The 20,816-nt window shown below is 44.6% G+C and overlaps 2 protein-coding genes across 3 annotated transcripts; one reads left to right on the top strand and one right to left on the bottom strand.

The window, feature by feature from the left end:
* Positions 1-2,691: 2,691 nt before the first annotated feature.
* On the bottom strand, positions 2,692-10,077 carry shisa2b (shisa family member 2b). The gene is made up of 2 exons (XM_083778177.1): positions 8,869-10,077; positions 2,692-3,390 (listed from the first exon to the last, which is right to left on the bottom strand). The coding sequence occupies exons 1-2, from the start codon at positions 9,170-9,172 to the stop codon at positions 2,819-2,821; spliced, it is 876 nt and encodes a 291-aa protein (XP_083634303.1). The 5' UTR covers positions 9,173-10,077; the 3' UTR covers positions 2,692-2,818.
* An 814-nt stretch (positions 10,078-10,891) lies between these two features.
* On the top strand, positions 10,892-18,923 carry spice1 (spindle and centriole associated protein 1; the record flags this gene model as incomplete). 2 transcript variants are annotated; one of them, XM_083777890.1, is made up of 17 exons in its annotated part: positions 10,892-10,990; positions 11,445-11,492; positions 11,615-11,755; positions 12,093-12,195; positions 12,410-12,528; positions 12,686-12,768; positions 12,875-13,017; positions 13,440-13,565; positions 13,714-13,985; positions 14,632-14,763; positions 14,947-15,064; positions 15,273-15,389; positions 16,514-17,058; positions 17,697-17,886; positions 18,262-18,340; positions 18,456-18,522; positions 18,801-18,923. In XM_083777890.1, 17 exons carry the CDS (start codon positions 10,892-10,894, stop codon positions 18,858-18,860), a joined length of 2,442 nt encoding a protein of 813 aa, XP_083634016.1. In that variant the 3' UTR covers positions 18,861-18,923. The 2 variants fall into 2 exon arrangements, with proteins under 2 accessions (XP_083634016.1, XP_083634017.1); XM_083777891.1 differs by having other exon boundaries at positions 18,804-18,899.
* Between the last annotated feature and the right edge of the window lie 1,893 nt (positions 18,924-20,816).

The raw sequence follows: 20,816 nt of genomic DNA, 5'->3' as shown, positions 1-20,816 counted from the left end.
TTCTGGCCGTGGCCCAGCCCAACGCAGCTGCTTCAATATGGAGAATCCATCGGGCTGGCCCCATCAGGAGCCATAGATCCATTTAGGCTTTTCAACTCCTTCCCAATGGCTCCCAGGGGTGGCTCTCCTCCATTTTCCCCGTTAGCTGAGTTTCCATTGCAGAGGAATGTGCCAAAAATACACCTCCGCAGGCTCAAGGAAATGGTTATAGGTTTATATATACAGTCTATTGTTGTGCATTATTGTTCCCGTGCTAATGTGTCTGATGATATGACGGGTATTTCTCCTGTCTGCCCTGGGTGGCTGGCTGTCTGTGGGTGTGAGTAATTGGTCTATAGCTAATAGCTAAAGAATGTGTGTCTGCGTGTCTTTCAAAGGGATTAAATAATCTTTTGGCCGCTCGCTCATAAACTGAGACTGCGGTCTAGCCCCATGCTGGCTGTCAGCTTTAACACTTGTTTCTTGCTAGTCAGGTTTTATAAGTCTCAAAGCAGATGTAAATCACACTGCTCTGTAGAGATGGTCTTCTCTCTTCATGGTTTTGACATAAAACATGTTTGTGTGTTTATGACAGGGCAAAGTGTTAAAAAAGAAAAGAAAAGCAGACAGGAAACGCATCACGTCTCAACACATTGATATTTATTTATTTCTTCTTATAAATCGATGAAAAATGACAATCCTGTATGAATCTGCATCTCATAGAAGGCAGAAACACATTTGAGCATAAATCATAATACAGTACCTCTTTTTACACATACACTTGGGTGTTCGTCAAATGCACGCTGTCCATCCTATAGACCAGGGGTTCTCAACATTTTTGGCCAGGGACCCCCGGAAATGCTTTGGCAATGTATCGGGACCGCCATTCAGTTGCAACAAAAGTTTTTTTTTTTTTTTTTTCTTTATAATAATTATTATTATTTGGCGACCCCTCGAGGGGTCGCGACCCACGGGTTGAGAACCCCTGCTATAGACGACATGCTTGAAGTAGATGAGGCACCCAGACATACTGATTTGTTTGCTGCGCCACATCTTAAGCCTCTTTAATACTAAGTCATGCGACGAAAAGAAACAATTCGTTATTTGCAGCGCGAGACAAAATATAAATGAGGCTTTGACTGTTAGTTTAATGGACTGGCACATTCCTGAAGCTGTATGTTACTGAGTTACCAGCACCATAACAGAGCCAGCTGTAGAACAGTGCACAAGATTGTCAAGAGAATACTCCATTAGTGAAGAAGGCACTTTTGAAAAAGAGCACCACGTATATGGCGGGAATTAACCTTTTTTTGGTACGTACTGTATTCAAAGTGGAAAAGTAAGGATTCAAAAATGTGTGGAAATGCCCTGGAACCGTCCAGCAACAACTCCGGTGCCCTCAGCTAATACAAATAAAGCACAGTGGGAGTGTTAAATACACACACACACACACACACACACATACACAAACGCGCGCGCACACGGCTCGCACACAGGAAGGAGAAGTGAAGGGGAACGGTTGGCAGACATTTTACTGCATAATTAACTGCGATCTTCAGAAGGCTGTACTGTAGATTGCAGATTCACACAGGGAGAAAACATGGCACTCTGTTCTCGGCTCCCTCACTCGCTTTCTCCTCCACTCACATACACACCTATTAGTTACATTAACTGTCAGACCGTGTGTGAGTGTTTTTTGTGGGTCCTTTCATGTTTAGTGTGTGTGTGTGTGTGTGTGTGTGTGTGTGTGTGTGTGTGTGTGTGTGTGTGTGTGTGTGTGTGTGTGTGTGTGTGTGTGTGTGTGTTTCCGCTTGGGGCAGTAGTTTGGTGGGACGGCAGTGTTGGGGGGGGGGGGTGGGGGGGGGCTAGCGTAGGGGTGGAGCGTTACAGTCTGTGTCCTGTGCTCACTTCATTACAGTTTAAACGGCCTACAGGGAGATTTGGGGACTGCCTTTCACATCGCACCACCTGCATTTCCCATTACACACTCACACATACAACCACTACACCCCTGTGCACTCCACAGTCCACACAACACTGACACACACACACACACACACACACACACACACACACACACACACACACACACACACACACACACACACGCACACACGTGCACGCACACTGCATACACACACACACACACACACACACACCATTTCTACTCATTTTCACATCATTCCTTAACACAAACGTACATATATGAGTGTGTTGTGTAAACCATTCATAACCATTTACATGTGCACATGTGCAAGTGGCATACACACACACACACACGCACACGCACGCACACACACACCCACACGCACGCACACAGTATGTGTTCACATAGCCACATTTCATATGGCATACTGCCATTAGTCATCCATTCATCACTCATTCCTACACACACATAAATGCACAAAGTTCTCACTCAGACACAGACACAGTTCTCTCAGAGAATCATGGGCTGCACTGAGCTGTGCAGCATTACCCATCAGCAATGTAGTAGTGTCTTTGTATTACTAAGACAGCAAATTTGATACGCATCTGTCTCGTACTCCTATCTTCAGGCCGGGCTCGGCTCACGCCATTTCCCAAGAGATCACATGACACACCATCCACAGACACATCACACAATAGCGCGGCCGGCCACCGCTGCCAGCAAGGCTTTTACGAGTCCTTCATGTGAGCCTGACTCCATGTCATTGCTTTTTCCACTCTGGCATGAGAACCCACATCCCACCCCACCACCCCCTCCATCCCCAACCTCCCCCACAAGGGTCTCTGGCACGGTCCTCACAGGTTTACACTTCACAAGTTCAAGTTCTTCCTGAGCCTTTTGGCGACGCCAAGCTCACACCGTCACCGGGGGGTGTTTCAGCTGCTGCTCACTGCAGGCCACACTGGTGGGGGGAGGGTAGGGGGACTGAATGGGTCTGTAGCCCCCTTGGGTGGGGTCTATGTAGGTCGGGGCGCCGGAGACGGGGTGGGCGTAGCCGATGAACTGGGGGTGCATGAACTGTCCCTGGTGTTGCATGATCTGCGTGGCCTGCTGGCAGTTGAGCACGGAGAAGTTAGTGGGCATGTTGACGAAGACGCTGCCCTCCGGCGGCTGGCAGTAGGACGCCTGGGCGCGCATCATGGGCGGAGGCACCGGCCGGGTGTTGGCGGTCGGGACGGAGGAGCTGGAGGATGTGGCCGTGCTGGACTGTCGCGAGGAGGAGCCTCTGGAGGTGCTCGCCATCATGGGGATGGTCTCCAGGAGGCGCCCGCCGCCGCCGGAGCCGCCCCCTGCCCCGCCCCCGCCTGAGGACAGCTCCTGTTTGGGCCGGAGGCAGCGGCAGCAGCACACAGCGACCACGGATCCCACCAGGACAAACGCCACGAACACCGAGCCCACAATCAGGAAGGGTACATAAACGGGCACTGCAGAGAGAGAGAGGGAGAAAGAGAGGATTGATTGATTGATTGATTGATTGATTGATTGATTGATTGATTGATTGATTGATTGATCGATTAATTCAAAAGAATAAAAGCACAAAAAAGCCTGAAAGCTTGTTTCCATTGTGGTCCTTTTGGGGAGGGAGAGTTGCACAGTTGCATTAAACTAAACAGAACAAAAACTATTTTTTTGAGTGGTGCAACCACTCCCTTACGGAGCTATGTGTGTGGGTGGCTGGGTGGGTGGCTGGCTGGGTGGGTGGGTATGAGCACGAAAACAGCATGGTTGTTTTTCACCACCTGTGCGCAACCTAACACACACACAAACACACGTGTACGCACGTATTAACTGTATATATGATGCTTTCAGGTGTGCCAGTACAGTACAGTAGTAGAGGGACTGCCACACGGTAACTCTCTCATTTGTCAACTGTTTCGGATGCGCGGCGGCACACTGGAACCGTCCCGGCCCCCTGGGTACGTTCCTATGGGTCTGGAACCCCCCCCGGAACCCCCACACGGAGTTGCACCAGTCACTTCACATGAGTGTGATTTTTTGTTTTGATCAAAATCATGTTTAATGTAAAAGTTTCAGAACGTGAACTAAGCTGTGTACAACTTCAAATAAGTGGTAAACATGTGCACACACACACACACACACACACACACACACACACAACAACCACAAACCAGTGATTACCAGTGATTCGATTAATCGAATACTAAATTAGTTGACAACTAATTGAATAGCCAATTTGATTGCGATTAATGGATTAATCGTTGCAGCCCTAACACACACACACACACACACACACACACACACACACACACACGCTCGTGCACACACACATACACACACACACACACACACACACACACACACACACACACACACACACTCATATCTTGAATCTCATACGGTCAAAGCTCCCTCATGTGAATAGAGATTGGGTCAGACAGTGAAACAAAAGAATAGATGGAAGGGAGAAAGAAAGAGAGCGGTAGAGAGGCAGACTAAAAGGGGGCTCCCAGGGGGCCCCAGGCTCTCATTAGCAGTTATTAACTTTGTTTTGATCAGCTCTAATCCCTGCACCCTGCTGTGACCCCACCATTCACCTTTCTTTCCGACCCTGCACCTCTGTGTGTCTCTGTGTGCATTGCGTGTGTGTGCGTGTGTGTGTGTGTGTGTGACGTGTGTGTGTGTGCATGTGTGTGTGTGTGCATGCACGCACACGCGTGTGCCTGTTTGTTTCTTAATAAAAGCCATGTCGCCAGAACTGATAACTGTGAACTTTTTTTTAGGTACTCCTGAGTGTTAAATTGACTCAGATGAACCCGTGGTATGCGTTCAATTTTACTCTCTCAGAATTAATTTAACACTTGTTTCTGTTATGCAATGCTTGACTGAGAGGCCTGATTCTCAAGGACTTTAGTGACAGTTTTAGTTGATTTTCTCTCACATGATTCCATTATAATCAGCATGTAATGTGCACACAGTTTCCCTGCTGTTACTCTCCCTTCTGCTCAATTGAGGCCAGAATCATTCTTGTTTTTCATGTATTTGTCTATTTAACGTAATGTATGGACAATACAATACAAGACCTGCCAACTAACCCTAACCCTAACTGGAAAAGAATGCAAAGAAAGTATCAGTGATAAAACAACTCATACATACAGCTTTTGACCAAAACGTGAATGTTCAGAGTCTGATAGCTGTAACAGGGTGACACACACACACACACACACACACACACACCTCTGAAGTACAATAATGCACATGTTATATTAGAAGGTATTTGTTCTGATTAATAATTGTTTGTCTTTATTTTCTATATACCAGTGCACTAACAAGTGTAACCATAAACCTGAGAGGTGGCAACTTGCACTGCTCTTTGAAACAAACATGGCCTAAGGAAACTTCTCAGTAGGCTTGGGAATAGTAGTGAACACATACATGCAGTAGTATACAGTGCACTGTGTAAGAGCAAAAACATTGCTCCAAAGCTGTATCCTTTCCATATGGCAAAGCACTAAATCAAAGTGACAAAAGACTTAGTCCTATGGCAATACAGGCATTGACATCAACAACATGAGACCATGACCCATTTTCTTCTTATTGAAAAGCAGTGGTGTCAGCTTCAGACTCTAATGTACCTTACAGCCATGGTCTCGTAAACAGGTTTTAACAGGAGCCATTCCAATAAGACTGCTATGGTCAGGCAAGTTACAAGACCAGAAACATCCCAAAGAGACTTTTCCTGAGTGTTCATTTAACTCTGAGTGTAAAATTTGACCCATAATGTTGGTCCACAGTTAAAATGTTCCAGAATGGAACAAGGAAAACCAGTCCCACCATATTCATGTCAAAATCTTCTTCATTTACACACAGGCACACAAATGCACACATTCTTGTACTTGTACTGCTATATATTTGTGAGCACTTTTGACTGATTTTGATTCTTCATTCTGCACTTATTCCTTAACTTCTAACCCTGACATTAATCGTAAATCTAACCCTAACCCTAAAGCAGCTTCTTAAAAAGTAAGGAGGACCAGAAAAGATTGCAACATAACTATCTCTGATGGTGGCAGAGATGATGTTTTTGCCCTTGTCTGTGAGTTTGTTGTTCTGGAATTAATCTTGTGAACTGCTGGACCATACTCTTTGGGCACGCTGCCAGTAGGCCAAAGAAAACACTCACCAAATACTTTTCTAATCCGTTAATAGAGGGTATGCGTGTGACATCATCATCATCATACCCGGAACGCCTACTGAGTGTCAAAAAACGACTTTCATGGCCTTGACAGCCCATTTAATGCAATTAGAATCATTACATTTGCCACTCGATTTGCCACTGCAATCTGCATGCACATACGCTCTATAAAAAAATAGTTATTTAATATTTTTGTGCATGCATTACCCCCGCCCTCTGGAGTAGTCCTTCTTCATAGGAATAGTGGCCAGTGAGACCCATTCGGAAGTTCTTCAATCGGCTATGGTCCGTGTTTTCGGGACCGGGTTAACTTGTGACATCATTGACTACCAGTATACTGCATATTTTAACAGCAGTTTTACAATTCCTCATAGACACACACACACAGTGATCGACACAACACACATGGATGACTATGACACACACACAAGCCTTGTGCAGCTTTGTTTACATTTTTTTTTATTCTAATAGGCCTACACTTTATTTGTACAACATTCACGTTTTTGTTTAGCTTGTTTTTATTTCACACTTGCTTTGGCACTGCTGGAAAAGTGGAAATGTATCTTTCCCATGCCAATAAAACCCATTTCAATTGAATTTACCGGTAAATTGAATTGTGTGTGTGTGTGTGTGTGTGTGTGTGTGTGTGTGTGTGTGTGTGTGTGTGTGTGTGTGTGTGTGTGTGTGCGTGTGCGTGTGCGTGTGCGTGTGCGTGTGCGTGTGCGTGTGTGTGTGTGTGTGTGTGTGAGAGAGAGAGAGAGAGAGAGAGAGAGAGAGAGAGAGAGAGAGAGAGAGAGAGAGAGGGGAACTTAATGCAATCTGAACAGCTGCACATGCCAGGAGTTTTACACCTGTGTACTAGTAAATAGTCTACAACAAGAGGATAGTCTGCTATTGGATGCTGTCCATTCCAACAAGAAAGTTGAAGCACTGAATCAAGTAAGAACAGTTAATTTGCAAGCTTTGTTTTAAAAGCAAGGGCTGGTGGATGGATACCTGTGCTCTATGGAGTGTACTTTTCTAGTTTGTTTTAATTTTGTGCTATCAATGATTGGCATAACCATTTTCTTTAAACAGTGAGTGGACATACATCTTATGTTGGAACAAAACACTGCTATTGTTCCCTGTCACTCTTCCACACCTGTTGCTGGAACTGAGCTATGGCAGCCATCAGCCCCCTCCCCTAAGCTCTTGTTTTGGGCATAATCTTTGTGGCTGGCTGGGCTTTCTCATCTCCTAGAGTAGAGCTATCCCATGGGCATTCTCCTGTTCCTAAACACCACATGCTTCTTTATGTTGAATGCATTAATAATTTCCTGTCCGTTATGCATTTGACATTACTGTGTGTATCTTGCAGATGATTAATAGGCTGCCATCTGGATGACAAATGAATTAAGTGCACAAACCGGGCCTTGCACGACAAAGCGCTTCCTTTTTTGTCCTATAGGGAGAAAATGCCTGCTTTTCTTTACATTATTTTGGCTGTTTGCCATTTGTATGAAAATGTATACTGCTTCCTGGGGCGATAAGGCAGGATTGTTTGAGAAAATGACAGGTTATAGTTGGATGGAAAGATGCTGTCCAGAAGAAGTCAAGTCCCCCACAGACGCTTTAAGTAGGCCACTAGGCCTACTATTTTCATTGTTGTGTATAATTTGCTCCATTTTCATGTGACCTCATAGGCCTATATGTATCTTTTTCCTAAATAATAAATGCAGCTTTCCTGTATGTGTAAGTGTATAAAGGAGCAGTGATAAAATGTTGGCCTGAATGAATACTAACTTGGGCTGTTATAATGAAACAATAGGTTAGATTAGATCTTTCTAGACATATGTCTGTTGTTTGTAGCTCAGTTAGGCAAACACGGGATTACTACACTTTGGGAACGAGTAGTAGGCCCCTAACTAATAATAGACTACACAGCCACATGTCAATTGCAGGTGGTCTATAGGCTATAGAACTTGTTGAAAATATATCTCCCTATATAAACTCGGCAACATCAAATGATCAATGGGGCAGCGGGGAGCGGGGAGGATTACCATGGACCCTGCGGATGGAAATGGGAATCCACAGGTCTCTAGGAAATGATACATAACGCGATTTGTTATTATGAAGCGAGCTGTCAGCGCCGTCGCGGTCCACTGGCCAGGATCCGGTCAAGTCCAAACCTGATCCTCGTGGGGACAGTGCGATTTGAGCTCAGTCTCTGCAGTGTGGTGCCGCTAGAACAAACACAACTATTTATAACTGTGCACAGCACAATTTGCCATTTGTGAGTGAGTGGGGTGGGCAGTTAACTGGCTTGCTAGGGTGTCTGTACTGCTGTCTCCTCTGCAGCTGTCGTTGCCAACTGAGGCAGGGGAGTACATTTAAAAGATATCATGGAGATGAGCCAATTTAGTATTATAAATACAAAGTAGGCAGGTTCTCAAAGCAGCGGGCCCCTGCATTTTCTCTCTGCTATTTGCTATATCACATTTCAGCCCGTCCTGTCCATGCATGCGCGCCTTGGACATGGGATGGCCGATTGGCCAACTGGTCACTTAAAAGTTATTAAGTTACTCATTTCCAATTAAATGTGTAGGCTATGCAATCTAATTTAGAGAACAGGAGGGCTGCCCCAAATTGAAGCAAACAAGGCGTCTCAGTTTAGTTTTGGACATGGCGGTAGGCTATATATATGCGTATTGACACTTCGGGCCAACATATTTACATTTGGAAATGAAATTCCTTCCAGAACTGTAATTACCTGCCGCTGTATCCTTGTTCTCCTTGGTCTGTGTCCCCAGATCGGTGTCCTTCTTGTCATTGGTACAGGTCCCCTGGTCCAACCGTGCGTTAGTGATGGGGCAGCAGTAGCGCAGATCGCACTTCCCACAGCAGATGATCGCGTCCGCGCTATCAATCTTCTCCGGGCACTGGAAGCCCTCTCTCCACGCGCCCTGGTTGTCGTGCCAGCCGTGACAATACTCCCCACTGGCCTTCACGTCAATAATGACCAAGAGTAGAGTCACAATCACGGTGACAGACATCGGCAAACCGCCTCCCCACATCGTGGCCAGGGTGCCCGTGGCCGCGCACTGGCACACCAAGTGAAAGAGTGGGGCTTTCACTCCTCGGGTCTAACCTGGGGAATGGAACGATATGGAGGATCACCGCAATGAATGGGACAGGGGCGATAAAGAGAGAGATAAACAAAGCACCTTAAAGCTGTCATTTGCTAGGAGAATTCCGTGCGTAATTCGGTAGATCCACGAATGCCAAGCTGCTCCTTCACGTGGGAAAATATCCAAAAGTTGCCAGAATGCTGTTATGTTGTCACGTGATCTTGTTGAAATACCCAAATTAATTATATATACTCCTACTCTTTCTCTAATCTGTCTCTAATACTCCACTTGTGTGTCCACGAAACTCCGGTAAATCCAGTATCAGGAGGCTGAATTGAACTCTTCTGGCACGGAATCCATGTCTCCTCTTTATAGTGCACTCCTAAAATGACTATCCCCAGAGATGTAGGTAGCCCAATCCATACAGCCTAGTGAGCCTATACAGTATACACACTCCTTTTGTCCACTGGCCCCCAGCCTTAAGTGCAAGTTAAAATGTCCAATTTATATAACTTGGTCTGCATTGCTTGCTGGATGTAATAGAGAGACAAGTCAGACAACTTAGCCAATCTAGCCTAGAAAGGAGTAAGTATTCCTCCTGCATTGGCATCTGGGAGGCGTACTGCCGGTAGTTTCACACCTCGCTATATGAGGGTCTCTCCATTCCATTTAGGGTGAGAGTGAGTGAGTAGTAGCTACTAACAACGATCCATCCCTGTAGTGTACAGTCTCGCGAGGCTATGGGAAGTAAAAGAAAAGTAAACATCTTCTGCAATTTTCCCTCAAGAAGTCAAGCGGTTAGTAGTTGATGATCCGTCAGTCAGTCCCTCTGCCCTCAAGTAAGCCTGGGACCGAGGATACTCTGCCCTCCAATCATGTCAGTATACGTGTGTGTGTGTGTGTGTGTGTGTGTGTGTGTGTGTGTGTGTGTGTGTGTGTGTGTGTGCGTGTGCGCGCGCGCACGCGCATTTGGGTAACATCTCCTGTCTCTGTCTGTAGTCTGTTTCCTAAACCAACATTTCCTACACATTTCGTTTAAATTAACATTTCAAAAGATTACAATAATAATATTAATAATAATAATATATATATTTTCAAGTCAAGACAAACATTAATTCAAAAGAAGTTCAATTTTTTTATGTAAACATTTAAAAAAATATATAATTATTTTCACTATTTTTTAAATACGCTAAATGTATGTTTTGGGTCGTCATGAGCTGAAAAGTGTGTCAAAAGCGCCGCGCACACACACTACAAAGATTAAACTAACTGTGCCATCTAGTGGCCGTATCAAGCGTTACAGGTACATTCATTTCCCAGCATGCTCGACTGGTAAAGAGGCGTCCTTAGTAACAACAACACAGGAAGTGGCGCGCAACTGTTCAAAAGGGCTGCGACAAAAACAGTAAAACAGTAAGTACTACTAGCTTAATATTAACAGTGCCAGCATGCGAAGAACAAACAAGACTGTGTGTTATTTTACTAACAGATGCTAAATGTTTGCTCTCCTGCACTCGTATGTACACTACAGGCTACACATGTCCTGATGTGTCTGACTGTCGTGACTGTTTAATATATTAACAAAACTAAATACGAGTTTATTTAAGTTATGTAAGTAAAGCAACGTCGAGTACCTAAGTACTTGTGTTTCATACTGTTTTGTAGATGTCGTTTGTGAGGTTTGGGGGGCGCTCACAACACAGTCAAGGGAAGAGGCCTGTTGCACGCCCCAAGAAGACAGGTGCCCCTCAGAGAGAATGGGTGGTGAGTGTTCACACTCACAGCCATATGGTGTCCACAACAGAAAGTTGTTGTTTTTGTTGTTGAAGGACGCCCAAATTGATTTATATATGGCGGACCCCCCCAAGAGACACACACATTCCTGTTTCTGTAGCTTAAGCCGGGTCATACCGAAGACACAAAAACTCCCAGTCTCAGGGCAGACACTCTAACCACAAGGCCACTGAGCTGTACAACAGATCTACAAACTGACAACACCTCATATAGTGACTGAGCTCATAGCTTGTCTCTTTTCAAAGAGCCAAAGGTTTAAAGTTATTGCACTGATTTTAATGCTTGCTAGATAGATAGATAGATAGATGGATTTCTTTATTTTATTCATACTAATGTGTTACTAATATTGCTGGGGTCCCCGGGACCCCACTTTGAGAACCACTGAGAGAAATATACAGAAACATTAGTTTTGCTTTGTTTTCAGAGCACTGTTAATGATCTCTCTGTGCACAAGCCGACACCTGAGGAGCTGGTAAGTTGCTTGATGATGTCTTTCCTTGCTCTATGAATGAATGGCCACCAACCAGTTGGGTGTGAGCAGCACTTAATTTCTTTGGTCAAATTAAAAGGACGCTTATAAATATTCTCTTCCAGAGATATCGACACGAGAGTCACAAGTCTCATAACAGGGTTGTGGCCCAGTGGGAGCTGAAACAGAAGGCCATGAGACGCCAGCTCAGACACCCTGGGAGCCCGGCACCCCTGGACCATGCCAGTGCCAGCATCATCAGGGAGGTCTGTGAATTTCTGTGTGCTGGGTTGATGATGGCTCCTTTCACTTACACACTTTTAGTTTTCAGTAGCTAAAATATGGAATTAAATATTTATATCTGGTATTAGTCGTTAGTAATGTCAGTTTACCAGTTATTTGCTGCAAGGACAGTACGTGTACTTGGCTTACAGTACGTGTAAGCCAAGGGTCAATTCATTTTGACAATTTCCAGGTCTGTAAATGTATAGAAAAACCCCTAATGAGAAAGTCTGGGGTCTGGGATTTCATAATCTTTGTTACACCTAAATTAATGTACAATTTATAATTATGAACAGATGGTGATGTGTTTTTCTTTTGTAGGTGTTCTCTGACCAGCTGCTGTTGCAAGATGTTTTGTCCCGTTCAGATAGAGCCATGGCCGTGGTCAAGGATCTGTTTGGAGACGCTCCTCGTCGGCAGACTGGTAGCATAATTAATTCCATTTTAGACAGGTTTAGTAGTTATTATAAATAATTCCAATAATCCAAAAAGCATTGAACTACTTTCAGCAGTTCATGTGTCACGGCAGTTGAGATGGTGTCAACTCGACTGTCAAACACAGAATCGGAGGTCGATCGTAAGCACTCATTGTATTGTGTTGTGTGGCAAATCTAATCAATACATTTATTATTTTGCAGGCCACCCCAGCGTGACAATGGCTCCAGACTGTGACAATGACTCTGTACTGCCTGTAGTACAGAGACCAGATCCACCAACACCACTGTCTCTTCTTAGCCAGTCTATGATGGACCAGCAGGTGTGTTTCAGTGTTGTACATTCCGTTTACCATATTCACCCAGTGGTCATTTGGCAAATTGGCCACATGTCGTGTGATCATGATAAGTCCATTTTCTTTATATTTGCTTGAATATTGCTTTATTAATGTGCATTTGATACATTATTATTCCCTCCAGGCCCTTAATGAACTAGACGGTGCTGAGGAATACTACAGCGAAGAGGAGGCCGCTGCTGCTAGCCCCGTCTCTGTAGTACACAGGTAATAATGTGATCATAAAGAAAGTTAAGATTTATTATACCAATGTAAAACCCTGCTGTTATGGCTCTATTGTCCCTGCACCAAACCGCTCTGTTTTCACACGTAGAGCCAATCTACGGAAGATGAAGGCCAAGACTCCGGGAAGGCGTACACAACGACAGCGGGTCCAGTCCAGCTCTCGGCACCAGGGGATCAGAGATGGCGTTCCTGTGACTCCCTGTAGGTCAGGGAGAGCCCCCAATCCATCAGGTATAGGAGAAGAAAACAGAGTCGTAGTAGGATGATGCCCCGTGGCAAATCCAGCGACCTCAGAAGGGGCCCCTCAACTTATTTCTACCCTTATCCTCAGTAAAACAAGAACACAATCCCCTATACTAGACTACAGATGTGAAGGACGACTTCACCCATTTTCAACCTATCCATATCCTGTAATTTGTCCTCACTAATGCTCATAATAAAATGGTACCATATTATATTGAGGACCAGTTATGTGAAGATTAGTTGAAATGGGTGAAGTCGTGCTTTAAATGAGGGAAAGAGTTTCCATGTAGTTTACTCTATTAAGCCTTTACATTTTTTTACTATGTGGTAAACCCCATATCTTGATTGGCTTGAATTTAATATTCTGTCCTCCTCTAACGCTCTACACACTTATCTGGTGGTTTGTGTAGCTCTAAACGCCACAGTGGCGGTCCAGCGTGTGCGGTCCAGACAGAGCCAGTCAGAAGAACACAGCGAGGACCTGTCCGCCCTCGTTACTAAAGTACTCAACTCTGAGCCCACTACCAACCAGCCAGGTTAGTGTCGGGATGAGAATCCTCACACATGTATAGTTACTCTGGATTCAAATAAATGTACATGGAACAAGCGCAACATACCGGTAATTATCTTCATTTCTCCTTTTCATTGGTGTGTACCGTGTACGTCTGTATGTGTCTTTCCCAGTTGGCAATAGTGGCCGTGCCAGTAGGACCAGTAATCTACAATGTGGACCAGAGGCTTCAGGCCTTGACGGCTCTTCGCTAAGTGCTCTGAATGGGAACCAGTCCAGTCTGGGAATGTTGCAGACCATGCTGGGCCAGGTGGAGACTGAACTGGACTCACTAAGTCCCCAGGAATCGGACACAGATCCACAGCCACACAGACCTCAAGGCCTCACTGGATTCTCTGTAGCCCTGGTCTCCACTCTTGGGCGTCTGGTGCACCTACTGAAACAGGTGCAGTGGGAATCATGAGAAAAACACATAATCAGATTCAGCATGTCTTTATGGTTATGCACCATTTCCCCTTTTGCACTGCCAACACCAATGCTGGATCATACTATACTTTCAATATTAGGTGACCTGATCTAGTCTTTTACTTAACTGTTAACCTTCCGCAACGAGGCTGTACACTGGTGATCGTTCAGCATGTGATCTTGTGATGATTTGTTAACTACTACTGATAACGGATACAGCTCTCTACTTTCTTTTCTTTTTTCTTTTACTTTCTTTTCCCTTTTTGCTTCCTATATGATGAATTCCTGTTCTGTTCTTTAGCTACATACGTAGAAGTGTCTATTTGTATGTCTCTAAATGTTTTGATGAATTGAACAATGTGGACCCTGTTGTAAACAAGTGTAATGCTTAATTGGGTCGTCCACTCACAGTTAACAGTCTTTGTATTGAGTTTGTGCTTAAAATGTACTGTAAATTCTACAAACTGTTAATAAATATTTCAATCAATCAATCAATTTCATCACACCCCTCACCCAGGGCAAATAATGGCTGGGTATGTGGTATTTGTGACATCATTATTGGTATTGGTGCCTGCCTCGCCTAAATTCATCATTCTGCTCACTTTCTGCCTACAACATAATGTTAGAGGGAAGATGAGGTGAAGAGAGAGGCTCAGAAGAGGAGAAGCCTGGAGCAGGAGGTGAGAGAGCAGCGGGGGCTCATAGACGCTCTCACTGCCGAGACACTGACTCTGAGAGAGGAGAGCTTTGCCCTGCAGGTGAGCTTTTGCATGACACACACAGCACACCGCACTGTATCACTGGTACAATGTGACAAAAATGATCTGTCCAATCTGGATGTCTGCGGTTGAACTTTGTATTGCTGAAACCTACCAACCAGAATGCATAGGTAGCACTGGGTTCACTTTGGATTTTGTGCGGGTGCTTTTTCCACTGTCCAGGCAGGTCTGCAGCAGCGGACAGCAGAGCTGGAACAGATGTTGGACACAGTGGTGCTGGCACTGGGAGCACTGGAACTGCCGGTAGCACCCAGGGACTACAGAACTCAACACTCTACAGGTTTATTTATCTCTTTATTTGACTAATTAAAAAAACATACGGCTCCAATTTAAAGCCCCCGACAACCTGTTTCCACATGGTCCTGTGGCGTAAACAAGGAGATGGTGGCGTTAGCATTCTGATAAATGCTTTTTGTGGGTGTGCAACTGTGCATGTGTGCGTGCACATGCCTGTTGAGTAACTGTGGTGAAATGTGTGTTTTTCACAGACTGTCAACGTGGACCGCCTTTTCCCGAGCGAGATACAGAGCAAACACAAGTCCCTATAGCTCCTGCAGTGCTGCTCTCCCCACCTCGACAAATATACAACCAGCAACACAGCCCTGGTGAAGTCCCTCTCACTATAATCTGTTACTCTCCGAGTCCATTTGTTGACATGTAAAGCAGTGACTCTCAAACTCTTGAAATTCAAGAGCCCCCAATTTGATATGCATTAGGCTACAAACTACATCTAAATCTCTGGGACCTCAATCTACAGTGTAGATTGAGGTCCCAGAGATTTAGATGTAAATTAAACGGATTATACAGTGTAGATTCTACACTGTATAATCCTTTTAATTTAACTCTGAGAATGTACGATTTTTGTTTTTGTAATGATTTTTCTTTAAAGTGTCATGCTTCCAAGGAAGCCCAGCCCAAATGGAAAGAACACTTATATTTCATTTGACATAGACAATGAACCGACATGACAATTCACAAACAATGATCAAAGAAATACGTTAACCAACTTAAACACTCAAGCTTCATACTGTACATGGCAGATTACATAAATACAACTTAAAATACAACATTGAGCCTGTCGCCTCACATGAACATATTTGAAAAGTTGAGATTGTTTTCTCCAGTTAACACCCTGAGCGGCATAAACTGAAGTCTCCGTCCTATCAAATAGTAACACTCAACGCTCAGGACGGAGATTAATAAAAGGACAGAACTTTATTGATATCATAACCGAATGCATCGCTCCACAGGCTGGGAGCGCCTGTTGGGCAACATTCAATGTCATTTCCGGTTGGGACATCATCCAAAATGTTCCCCCCCATTTTAGTGGATGAGACCGAAAATCTTAAAACGTGAATAACTCTTGATCTAAATCAATCCGTCCAATTCTAATCAAAGATTATGTTTTTGACGGACCATCGCAGTCCCGTCGCTAGTCGCGTTAGAATTTATCATACCTCCCGTTGTCGATCGCCTTGGGGGTGTTTTGGCTACATCTTAGATCTAGCTACTTCAGCTACAACCAAGATGGCGCCTGGTGCATCTCTAAATGTGCTCTGTTGGGCGCTCTGATTTAATGGTCCTAAATACCCCTGGGCGTTCGTGGTGTTAACAGTTGTGCACTCACAGTTACAGACACATAAGGGCCAATTTGGACCCTTGGTGATCCCCAGACCATAAGTTGAAAACGAGTGATGTAAAGTAATCCACCCATTCTCTGTCCTCCCAGTGTTTCGACCTGTGCCTCTGCACCGGGACCTTCCATTTCCTGCCGACACCATGCGCTCCTATGAGGATGTCCGGGCGCTCAGCCCCACCCCCAGCTTCTCCAGCTTGCCTCTCCCTGACCTCCCGTCCACTTCCGCCCTGCCCATGACCTCTGACCCTCTGCGTTCACAGCCCTCCCAAGAGGCCCTGCTGGCCCAGATCGCTCATCTGACCCAGCAAAACAACATGATCAGGGCCCAGGTGAACCAAGCCAATGTTGGTGGTTCTGGCATCAGAGGATCACCCAATGGCAACGCAGAGCGTAGAGGCTCTACCTCCCACAGCACAGTGAGAGTGACACCCCAAAGCTTTGGAGAGGTTAGGTCGGCACCCAGCAGCACGGGGAGAGTGACGCCCCAAAGCGTTGGAGAGGTTCGTTCAGCGTCCAGCAGCACGGGGAGAGTGACGCCCCAAAGCGTTGGAGAGGTTCGTTCAGCGTCCAGCAGCACGGGGAGACAGACCCCCCAGCAGGTCCAGACTGCCCACGGAGAACCTCCTACACAACAGGTGCAGTGTTGCTAGGAGGTGTAATGCGATAACCCTTGACAACATCCTGTCTGCTGTTTACAAAACCTGCAAACGTAAAAGAAAAATGTTTGCTGCTTATGTGGAGTTGTGTAGTTTGGTACAACAGCGGTACATTTTTCATGCATAAGTTACACCAAAGCCAAGCAGTATCAGGATGAGAATCCTCACTCATTCAGAAAAATATATACTTACTTTGTCTGGATTGAAATATATTTACATGAACAAAAACATTATCATTTCTCCTTTTCCCTGCTGTCAGCTGTTTTTCGAAACTTGCAAATTTAAAATAATGTTTCTCAATCTTATGGAATTTCCTATAGGCTAGTTAGTTAACTAACTTAAACCTGCAGCTGTTTTTACTGATACAGTAGTTTGTGTAGTTTCCGAGGGCAATGGTTACAAACGGGAGGTTCACAAAGTTTGGACCGTTCAGAACAGAGGTGTCATACTGTATATACCACTGAACTTTAATAAAATGTTTGCTGTGGAGTGGAATAGTTTGGTACAGCGCTACAGTTTTCATACAGACCAAAGCCTCAATTGCTAGAAATCAGTCCTTTCAAATTATTTTGTGCATGTAGTATATTTCAGACCTGTGTCTGTGTCTTCTCATGCAGGCTTCAGTGCACGAAGCCCCCAGCATGAGCAGTGTGGAGCTGCGCCTCCTGGAGCTGAACAGGCAGAGTGCAGCAGCCAGGGGTCGACTGCTGGAGCTCATCGAGCAGCAGCGGCATAGCAGTGGCTCAGCCAGGGTTTCGCCCTCTGTCTCCCCCATCCCTCCCTCCGCCTTCAGTCCACACGCAGCAGGTATTGTGGATCAACCATTTGTGTTGTCGTCTGGCCGTCTGGGAGCCTGTTTGGTTGACTGCCATGCCATGTCGCTGCATGTCTTCTATGGAAGCATGTTGCGCAGTGAAAATAACCACACATTTTAAGTGGTCAAACTAGCAGCAATATGTTCAGAAACCTCTTCCATGACATCTTAATAGTCTTGGATATTTCATATAAAAGCAAAAGTTAAATCTCTGATTTATTCACCTGGTTGGCCGTATGTAAAACGGCAGTACCAACTTTACGAAAACATAATTTGTGGGTGGGGGCTCATTTCACACTGGATCACAAATTGCACATTGAGACTTATAGCCGAATAAAAAAATCTTGCTTTGATCCATGCATTCTCAGCTGGCGGAAGGAGTCCAGATGCTTGTATGCTGTTGCCTGCACAGGATTCCTTGTCACAGGCTAGTGGTGGTGGGAGACGGTAAGTGTGTGTCTGGTCTATGTTAACCATGTCTCAATGCCTGGGAACCAATTCACCACTGTCTGCACAGTCCACAGGAAGTTTTGCACTTGAAAACATTTTGGTTCCTACGCAGATCTGCTGGTAGTGAGGGGGCTTCACCAAGACTGGGAGATGAACCCAGGGGTAGCAGGACACAGCAGGTACATACTGTAAGTGTATTTGGCACCTGTCTAATATGTGTATCAGTGTATTTGCTGTTAAATTGATGCACCTTACGTCTAATCTCATGTACATATTGTACCGGATGAATATGCTATACATATGCTATACCCTTCTCTTTCGCCTTTCTGCAAATGTCAAAAATGTTGGCTCACACAAAAACAAATTTACCCACTTTTTTGTTTACACCTGTAATGTTGCAAACATAGTTTGTTTAGTTGAAGTTGAATGGAAAAACAAATGTTCCTTCTCTTCACAGCAGGCAGGCCAGCTGAGAGAACGAGAGGGATGGTTTGCATTGTCCACACATATGAGATAACAACACAAGCGATGGATTCAACCTGGGGAAACTTGACAAATGTTACAGACTGATGTTTCTTTTCTTTTTTTATTGTGGTTTTAACCTATGCAATATTTTATGAATAAATTATACATGCTTGATTTTTAAGAAGGAACTGCGTGGTTTCTGGGATGAGAAAAGAAAGTCTAGTTAGTACAAAAGGACCTCAATGGGGCTTTCTCTCTTAGCAGACCTTGTATTGAACACTGCTAAGCTTCAAAGGTGTTTACAATCACCAGTGATGATGGAAGAAGTACTTATTACCCTATTGTAGAAATAGTCTGTTACAGGTACAAGTTCGGTATTGAAGATGTTCTTGAGTAAAAATAGCGACCTCGCCCTTTACCCGTGCAGGCATCCACCTCGTTGACGGCAGACTACTGGGCGAGTGCTGGCGCTTTGGCATGGGGGGTCAGATCAACATGGAATTAATTCTGTACTGGCTATATAAGGAGCATGACGTGAGTGTACAGGGTTTGATGAGGTCAGAACATATGGAATGTCAGAACAGGTGAGCTCCATACAGTATATGGAGATCTAAGGGTGGTAGCGGGGACATTCTCTTGAGTGTACAGGGTTTGATGAGGGCCCAGGTAGGGCTGGGCCTTAACTTCCGGGCCTGTTGAGAACTCTAGTTTTTGCCGGGTGCGGCTGCACTAATAACTTTGGGGCAGGCCCGTCTAGAGTTTGAAATTTGAATGGACAGGTAAGTCAAAAGGCGGGAGACATCGAAGATGGAGATGAGGAAGGATCAGGTTCTGACAGGAAAATGCACGATTCAGAATGCATGATCCTATAGTTAACTGCGACCTTTGGTTACAACAAAACTTTAATAAAGTGAAAATACCCAAAGTGAATTAAACACGGTGCGTTTTCGGAAACCCGATGGAGAAAAGCTGCTAAAAATCTGATCGGTGTGTGGGGACCTTTAGGATCAATCTATATGTGCAAAAATAGGTAACAGAGGTCCTCTGTTCAAGCACTAGATTTCTTTGCACTATACGTGGCCATTTACCCTGTCAAGTGATTAGGGCTCATGTCAATTTTCACTTTGCAGTAGCCTACTACTGAGTCCTCCGAGGTGGAAAGTCTTATCTGGTGAGGGTGTGACCCGAGGTTGATTGTCAATTTGTCAGGAAATAAACTACATCAACCACCAAGCATTGCGATATAAGTTTACTTCCGCAGTTCCGCTGTTGCTGAGCAACGAATGCAAACGACGATGGACTACGAGGATCAAACAAACGAGGAAAGACAAGGTAACCCAAATTAGTAATTACCTAATACAAAAGTTACTTTATTATTAATAAAACTCTATTTTTAATACTTACTAGTACACTTATTTTTGGACGTGTTATGTTGTATGTAAAATGTTTGTTAAAGTTTAAAAGTCTTACAACGCTTTGCCGTTAACGTAGACCAACAACACGTTTTAGAACTTTATAGAATTTTGATGACATTTTCCCAATTACGTTTATACGGAACAGCCGCGGCTAGAATGCGGAAACATTTAATAGTAAAGTCTGACCAGACCACGAGACCAGTCCACTAGACACGCAGTGCACAGACACAAACCTGGGCAATCCACAAGATGGCACTGAAAGTTCATAATTCCAAACAAATGTTTCAATCAAAACGAATGTTGATTTTAAATAATTAAAAAGGGGTCATCGCCTGAAACCATTCCCCAGGTTTTATGTTCCCCGCTTACCTCATGGTCACTATCTTGAAGTAGTCTACCGGTATATCAGTGTGTAGGCATGGAACCAACAGGTCACTGCACTGTGCAAACTCCCCAACCGTACGAGAAAAACGGACCAAGTTGGTTAGCCTGCTCTACTTCAATTTTAAAACTTTTCTTTTAAGTGTAAGCCATATATGCATTATGCACTTAGTTCTCTTCTTGTCTTAATGTTCTCTTTTACATTTTCTATT

This window comes from Protomyctophum parallelum, assembly GCF_964188405.1.
Source record: "Protomyctophum parallelum genome assembly, chromosome: 12".
Taxonomy (NCBI): domain Eukaryota; kingdom Metazoa; phylum Chordata; class Actinopteri; order Myctophiformes; family Myctophidae; genus Protomyctophum; species Protomyctophum parallelum.
Note: the sequence above shows the minus strand (reverse complement) of the source record. Positions and strands in the feature narration are given on the sequence as shown.